Source organism: Pistacia vera, unplaced genomic scaffold (assembly GCF_008641045.1).
Source record: "Pistacia vera cultivar Batoury unplaced genomic scaffold, PisVer_v2 Contig862, whole genome shotgun sequence".
Taxonomy (NCBI): domain Eukaryota; kingdom Viridiplantae; phylum Streptophyta; class Magnoliopsida; order Sapindales; family Anacardiaceae; genus Pistacia; species Pistacia vera.
Window position 1 is genome coordinate 309,943 of NW_022196737.1, and position 8,634 is coordinate 318,576.

At 35.8% G+C, this 8,634-nt stretch overlaps 1 protein-coding gene across 1 annotated transcript; it reads right to left on the reverse strand.

The window, feature by feature from the left end:
* Positions 1-712: 712 nt before the first annotated feature.
* LOC116118897 lies at positions 713-2,486 on the reverse strand. The gene is made up of 2 exons (XM_031404850.1): positions 1,980-2,486; positions 713-1,880 (listed from the first exon to the last, which is right to left on the reverse strand). Exons 1-2 carry the CDS (start codon positions 2,127-2,129, stop codon positions 957-959), a joined length of 1,074 nt encoding a protein of 357 aa, XP_031260710.1. The 5' UTR covers positions 2,130-2,486; the 3' UTR covers positions 713-956.
* Between the last annotated feature and the right edge of the window lie 6,148 nt (positions 2,487-8,634).

Genomic DNA, 8,634 nt, shown 5'->3' on the forward strand with positions numbered 1-8,634 from the left:
GATTTGCAATTGAAAGAGATAAAGGTCCATTCAAGTAATTTTGGGACTTTCGTATTTGGGCTTTGAACTTTAAGTAGATTAGAATGTTATTCTGAGGGTCGGTTTCTATTATTTTGGTTTGTTTTGATATGCCTCATCTTCGTACCGCTATGTTCATCAATGCATTAAAAACCAAAAAGAGAAGTTCCCACCATAGTTGGTTAGTTAAGGGAAAAGTTGGGAAATTTTCTAAAATCAATCTTTGTACAATACAATGAAGGGATGGAATGAATTGCATATGTAAATAAGAGAGCTGATTCAACAGAAGAAAGCCACTTTCATAATCTTACCCATTTACACCACCAAGTCTTATTTTATTTTTATTACTCCGAGCTTCAAAATTTGCAAAATTCTAACCCTCGATTGCTTTTGAAAGGAGGTACCATATAAAAAGGCAGCAAGTAACATGTACACATTGTAGAAGATGCAATTCAAGAAAAAAGAATAGCCTGCTGACAAGTGACAACTTCTAATTTTCAAACTATACATTACCAGCCGCTAAATTCAAATCACAAACAACTTAATGTATGGTGAGGTACAAGATTCTATATTGTTTCTGCTTATTCAAAATAAAGCAAAAGTCCAAATTTGAGGATTAATACTCTAAAATCCAACCAAGAATTAGTAGTATATTATCACAACTGGTCTAAAACTACACTCAAAAGAACGGCAATTATCAGATACAAAATGATATCAAACCAAACCAGTAATCAGCACCTTACAATAGAAAGAAGAATATAGATACTATGTTCTTTACAGAAAATACATAAATAAATACAAGAAAGCTACCTACTCAAGTTTATTGTTGCACACCATCTGAAGTCATTCTTCCTCCTCGCAAATGGCTTGCATAGTCTATAATAACATTTTCGCGAATTTGTACATTTGATGCTCACTAGCAGATTACCATCTCAAATTTACTCACTTCCCCTCCCTAGGAGATCAAGACCCTCTGATCGCATATTCATGATCTTACGGAATACTTCCCTCAATTGGCGTTCCAGCGGATCCAATCCACTCTTAATAGCTTCAAAAACCGATGCTAACTCCGTAATCCCCTGTTCAACCTCAATTTTCTGCTCCTCTGGAAGTGGAAACTGAGGCGAATCCACCAAATCTGTAATTTGACGAGCATATTGGTCAATCTGATGGATTTCCTTTAACAACCCATTAGAATTCCTTCGCTCTCGCTTCTTTGATTCCTCCATTATACGCTCATGAAGTACGAGAAGCGGAGCACCCCATGAGAATTGCCGTGGGATTGAAAAATTAACATTCATGCCTCTATCCTGACAAGGGATTGCAGAAACCAAAGTCCACAATACAAACATGAGTATAGAACTCATTGCAAAAAAGGGGACAATAAGCCCATTTGTAGCTGCAATATCATTTGCTCGAGGTGGCAACAAATTGTTAGCAATTGATTGGAGTTGCTTAGCAGCAGACCAAGATCGTGAAACACTCCATGAGAGAGAACGAGAGTGGCCAGGTGGGCGATGATGATTATCCTTACTGGTATTATGACGCCCAAACGACCGGTTTCTGTGCGAAAAAACTGACCCTGAATCCTTTTCATCTAGCATTGCAAGTGCCAAATCCATCAGAGCTTTTCTAGCTCTGCGAATCTGGCCTCCACCAATCACCCTCTGACTAGAACCAAGGGCACACAGTACAATCTCTAAATGCTTTTGCCACAAACGGATCTTCTCAATCCCATCACGAGTTGCATTAAATATGTCAAGTGCCTTCAAACTCCTTTCAAAGAAGTCAGCAACTACTCGATCCAAAGGCGCTTTCGACAACAAAGCTTTGTTTTTCAACAAAATAGCCCTGAATTCCTCCTGGCAGCAAACAAATGCATCTAATAGCTTTTTCATCCATTCAATAGAAAGCATTTCATCAGCACCAACAACTGAAAGTTCATGAAAACGGTCTGTAACCTGTTTGTAGAAGGATTCGAGCCCCAAATCATGGGCATTAGGCTCATTATTCCCTTCTATTGAATGAACCTGTTCACGCCTGCCACTCCAAAATGAACGACCAAATGAATGAAAGGGCAACGAAGAACCCTGATGATCGGTAGAAGGCATTGCGATAACACTTCAAACAAAACAAATTCTTAAGAATACTTAAGAAATTGCTAAAATCAACACCACCACCTATCCACTCCAACTCTGCTCTCCACCAAAAACAAAAAACATCAAATTTACACAACTAACAAATCCATGACATTACAAAACTCTATCTTCAACAATCCACAACCCACAAAGCTCATAAATTACCCAATAACACTATATATTTCAATTACCCACTGAAGTGATTAGCATAACTATAATCTCTAAAATCTTAAAGAGGAAACTAAAATCAACCTAAACAAACTCTAACCAAATTTATAAATCAACCCAGATGCATAATTCCATAATCTAAAAACCCTAAAAAGAGAAAAAAAAAAAAAACAAAAAAGCAACTGGCAATTCTGTAAGTACACAGATACTGATATAAGATCAACTAAAACTCACAAAAAGATTAATACCCAGATCCAAAAATTCTCATACTTAACCAAAACAGTAGAAGGAAAAGGGTAATAAGAAGGAACCCATCACGCATTAATGTTGAGAAATACAAACAGAAAATTTAGAGGAAAATAGTTAAAATATGATGCGTTACGGAGAGAGTAAAAATGGCGGATCTTGAAATCCTCAGTGGAGGAGCTTGTAGCCCCTCTCGCTTTGGATTGGTTTGGCTTGGTTTGGTAGACCTGAAAAAAATTAAACAAAACAAATAAAATGTGAAAAATCACTCAAAAAATTATATTATAGTATTTTAAAAATGAATATTTTTACATTTCACTATCACTTGTTAAATAGTTGTAATTATTTAATACTACAAAATATAATGTTATTGTTTATAATAGAATTATATTCACCCGTAGTTTTCTAAAGCTATTCTTCATAAATTCATGTTCTTAGTTCTTACTTGTTATATTTTTTTTTATTTTCCATCTTTAATTTTAAGTTATGTCTATTTAATGATACACTAAAATTCAGTTTTAGTTTGGGTCATTTTCTATAATTTCTCTTTAAAATATTTAGACGAAATCTCAACCATCACAAAATAAAGTAACTATTTGTAGTAAATTAAGGGTCAAATAGTGTTAAAATGTTCTGAAACTGAACCGGATGGATAGGCTAGACAAGGTTTCGAACAATCCACCAGTTTAATGTATTATTTAAAGGGGGAACAACTTACACATACCCAAGATTTATCGAAACGACAAGTTGATACCTAAAAGGTTTTGAAACGATAAATAGGTACCTTCCGTCATGTTCTGTTAGTAATTTTTGTTTGATAATAGTGAAAAGACTAAAATGCCCTTGAAAGTTTAATATTTTAGTTTTTTATAAATTTAAAAATTTCTAAAAAACCCCCTAGGTTTGCTAATTTGACTAAATACCCCAATATATAAAATTTTATAAAATAACAAAAACACCCCGCCACCTGCAGTGCCAGATTCTGGCCATCACAGTCGGAATTTGGCCGGAAAATTGTGTTACGACACAGACCCGTCGGATTTGTGTCGTAACGCATTGATCTGGCCTTTTTCAGCCTCGACGGCCAGATCTGGCAGGAAAATACCAGATCGACGTGTTACGACATAGATTCGAAGGGTCTATGTCGTAACACAATTTTCCGACAAGTTTCGGCCTCGACGGCCAGATCAGCCACGGATCTTGCCGGAAAATTCCAGATTTACGCGTTACGACACAGATCCGATGGGTCTGTGTCGTAACACAATTTTCCTACCAGATTCCGGCGGTGGTGGCCGGAATCTGGTACTGCGGATGGCAGGGGTGTTTTTGTTATTTTATTAAATTTTTATATATTGAGGTATTTAGTCAAATTAGCAAACCTAGGAGGTTTTTTAGAAATTTTTGAATTTATAAAAAACGAAAATATTAAACTTTTAAGGGCATTTTAGTCTTTTCACTATTATCAAACGAAAATCATTAACAGAACATGACGAAAGATACCTATTTGTCGTTTCAAAACCTTTTGGATACCAACTTATCGTTTCGATAAACCTTGGGTATGCGTAAGTCGTTCGGCCTTATTTAATACTGTTATTAGCCTTTGAACCGCTTGGACCGCAAAAACAGTATTAGGCCGTCGGTCCAACTGGCCTGGACCAACAACCGGTCCAAATAAAACCCCTAATTCAGTCATTCCAAATCAAACCTAATTCACTAATTGAACTCTTCAGTCTCTTTCCTCCATTCATCTGGTCATGTTCTGCCATTTTTCGTGCGTTCTTTTTCTTCATTCTTCGAAGTTCGATCTATTTTTTTCAGCTTCGGCTCTTCAATAAGCATTTTTCCCCTTTTCTCCCCATCCTTCTTCTCCTTCACTATCTTCTTCTTCCTCACTTGCTGCTCCCACCATTTTTTCTCAGATCTAGTGCTAAGTGCTAACACAAGGCCCTTGTCTCTACTACCCCCCTTCCATTCCCCTTTCCATACCCATTGCCACTTTTCTTTTCTCCCCACCGATTACCGCTTTTGTTTACCTCCACCAATTCCTAAGCAAAATTAACCGAGGTAACCACCCTCTCTCTCTAATTTTTTTTTTTTTTTAACTTATCTCTTTCTCTCTCCTTTATTAGTGCTGTTAATGAGGATTTGGAATGATTTTGTGGTGTGATTTTTGGAATGAGAATTAATTTGGTGTGGAGATGTTTTGCGTGGGTTGGTGGGGTCTTAATGGTAAGGGGCTGGTGATGGGCGGAGTTGTAGTGATGATTGAGCAGTGTTTTTGGGTGACTGGGTCTGGGGAGATACAAAACTGAAAAAAAAAAAATGACTGACAATAGAGATTGCAATGGGCCAGTCCGGGGGGCTATTTGCCCAGGCCTGGCTCGACCCACATGGCACAGGCCCGTGCTCAGTCCGGGCCTGATATAGGCATGATGGGTAAAGCTCAAGCCCGAGTCCTGGCCCACTCCCAACCCATTTTTATAAATTTAATTTAAGAAACAGTTTTTAAATTTAAATTTAAATTTTAATAATTATAATTTTATTTCTGTTTTATGTTTTTAATTTATAAACAATTTGTAAATATTAATTTATTTTTAAATACACACTAAATATATGGATAACATTCCACCCTTATTTCTTTTTATATAATTTCCACTTAGAAGTGCATTCATTCATTTATGTAATTTTCAAAGTATAACATAACCAGGAGAGCAACAATCAAATTGAGACTACATAAGAAGCAATACATAAGAAGCATGCAATTATAAAATATCTAAGCTGTTGTCTTTTTAAGTTTTGCAAGCTCTAATTGGATAAGTCCAACTCTCTACGATTATAAAATACATAAAAAAACATACAACACATCAAAGACCAAATTAATATTTAACCAATTACATACTTATTTTTTATCATCATAATTTCTGTTCTTCCTCAAGAAAATGTGGAGTATGATTGTTGACCTAATAAGAATACAAAATATACATTAAAAACATTCTAATATGTTAAAGAAATAAAATTTTGATATAATCACCTTTTATATCCGTCCATAACCAATTCTGAGCACACATTAATACCTTTAATGTATTAGAATGAAGTCTATTGCGATGTGGGTTTACTACCTTTCCATCTGTGCTAAATATAGATTCAAGAAGTGAATGTGGAAATAGGAATAGCAAGGATATCTTGAGCAACATTTTGGAGGATTGGATATTTAGGCCTATTTGCCTTCCACTAAACCAATATGTCAAAGTTAGAAGTCTTAGGCAAAAGTTTCTCCTCTAAGTAACATTCCAGTTCTGACTTTCTTTTAGTAACATTTGATTCTTGTTCAATATACATATCAAAGTTACTAACGGACCCCTCCTCCTCACCATAAGGAATATCAGTCAGAAAAGAAGATGCATTGGAAGAAGCAGGTTTACTAATTCCTTGCTTAGATTGGTATTGACTAAATAAATCTGCACAAAATCTTTGAATTCTCATAATATGATCTTTACCATCAACTCCATAGATCAGAAGAAAAATATAATCTAACGATTTCATTTTGTACCTAGGGTCTAAAACACTCGCTACCCCCAAGACATTGTGAATCAGATTCCAATATACTTGCTAAATTTTTCATTCATTTTTGTTGCCATATTCCTTATCAAATCATTCTCAGATCTAAACCAGCTAGACAATGCAGTTCTAATTTCACAAACTTTTGGGAAATACATATTAGCTGTCGGATATTTTTTTCTTGGGAACAAGTTTGTGGCATTGTGAAAATCAGAGAGAACTAATATTGTGTTTTATTACTTGTATATTGATAAAAAATAATACGTCAATATGTAGGAAAATAAAGAATTAATCTACGAAACAAATAATCTAATCTAAGAAATGAATAATCTAACTTCCTATTTTACAAATTTTATTCTTAATATATATTGATTACAATCCTAATATCCTAATATAGAATCATACACTTCAACACTCCCCATCAAGTTGGAGTATATAAGTCATATGCACCAAGCTTGCTACAGATAAAATCAATGCGTGGACCCCTAAGAGATTTAGTGAGGATGTCTACTAACTGGTCGTTGGAATTGACATGAATAGTGGTAATACATCCAGATAGAACTTTTTCCCGAATAAAATGACAATCAATTTATATGTGCTTAGTCCTCTCATGAAATATTGGATTAGAGACAATATGAAGAGCAGCTTGATTATCACAGAGTAACTTCATTTGTGACACTTTTACAAATTTCAGCTCTTTATTCAGTTGCTTTAACCAAATAAGCTCACAAGTAGCTAAGGCTATTGTACAATATTCAGCTTCTGCGCTTGATCGGGCAACAACAGCTTTCTTCTTACTTTTCCAAGACATTGAGTTTCCTCCAATATGAACACAAAAACCCAAAGTAGAACGTCTATTAGATGGAGACCCTGCCCAATCAGCATTAGAATATCAAACAATATGTGAATTACCCCTGTTCTCATATAACAAGCCTTTGCCTGGTGCATCCTTTATATACCTCAAAATCTGAACAACTGCATCCCAATGACTATCACATGGAAATTGTAGGAATTGACTTACAACACTAACAGAAAAGGAAATATCAGGTTGTGTGATAGTGAGATAATTAAGTTTACCAACTAGTCTTCGACATCTTCCAGGATTAGCCAGCGGCTCCCCCTGTCTAGGTGAGAGTTTTAAATTAGCATCCATAGGAGAGTCTATTGGTATGCAATCTAACATTCATGTCTCTTCAAGAATATCTAGTGCATACTTTCTCTGAGAGATAACCGTACCAGATTTAGATTGAGAAACTTCTATACCAAGGAAGTATTTAAGAAGTCCTAAATCTTTGGTCTGAAAGTGTCTGAATAAATGCTTCTTCAATTGTTCAATACCATCTTGATCACTTCCTGTAATGACAATATCATCAAAATAGACAACCAGATAGATACATTTCCTTGGTGATGTATGTCTATAAAAGACAGAATGATCATACTCGTATCGAATCATATCAAACTCTTGGATAACAGTATTGAACATCCAAACCAGGCACGAGGAGACTGTTTCAAACCATACAAAGAACAACAAAGTTTGCATACCAAGGCAGACTCCCCCTAAGCTAGGAGGTTGCTCCATATAAATATATTCCTGAAGTTCACCATGAAGAAATACATTCTTAATATCTAATTGATGCAGAGGTCAATGTTGAATAGCAACCATTGCTAAAAATAAGTGGACAAAAGACATATTAGCAACCGGGGAAAAAGTATCAAAATAATCCATCCCATATATCTGAGTGTAGGCCTTAGCAACTAATCGGGCCTTTAAGCGATCAACCTGACCATCAGAACCAACTTTGATTGTATAAACCAACGACACCCAATAGTCGAATGTCCTGGAGGTAATGGAACTAACTCCCATGTGTGATTATGATGCACATCAGTCATCTTATCAACTATTGCTTGACGCCATCCGAGATCAGAGAGTGCCTCATGAACATTTGAAGAGACAAAAACAGAAGAAAGTGTGGACATAAATGCATAATATGATGAAGATAAATGATGATAACTTAAAAAATTATAGATCGGATGAGGGTTGCGAGTAGACCGCATACCTTTATGAATGGCAATGGGAAACTGATCATCAGGAGAGAAGACTGTGGCATTAGAGGAATCAGAAGCAGGATTGCCATCGACAGGAGCCTTAGGGACACTAGCCGGATCAAGAGTAGTACCTGTAAATGGAACAAGACTATGGTTTGTAATGGGAGACTCGGTAGTAGAAGACTGTGGGGCTATGATAGACTTAGGAAGATTGATAATGTATAGTATGGGAAGGACCATGGTTATTGACTCACAATCTAAGGTAGAAGGAGAAAAGAATGGAGACGACTCAAAAAATGTAACATCAGCAGAGAGAAAATATCGATGTGTTGATGGAGAATAACACTTATATCCTTTCTGAAGACGTGAATACCCTAAGAAAATACACTTAGTAGATTTGGCTGCCAGTTTGTCTTGATCAAGAGGGAAAACATGGACAAAGCATGTGCACCCAAAGACA

What these genes read in the sequence shown, in the direction of transcription:
- LOC116118897 (XM_031404850.1), bottom strand. Translation starts at nt 2,129, where the DNA reads ATGCCTTCTACCGATCATCAGGGTTCTTCGTTGCCCTTTCATTCATTT. An exon ending in TCGAATCCTTCTACAAACAG is followed by an intron (nt 1,881 to 1,979) that starts GTTACAGACCGT and finishes GTTTGCTGCCAG; the next exon opens with GAGGAATTCAGGGCTATTTT.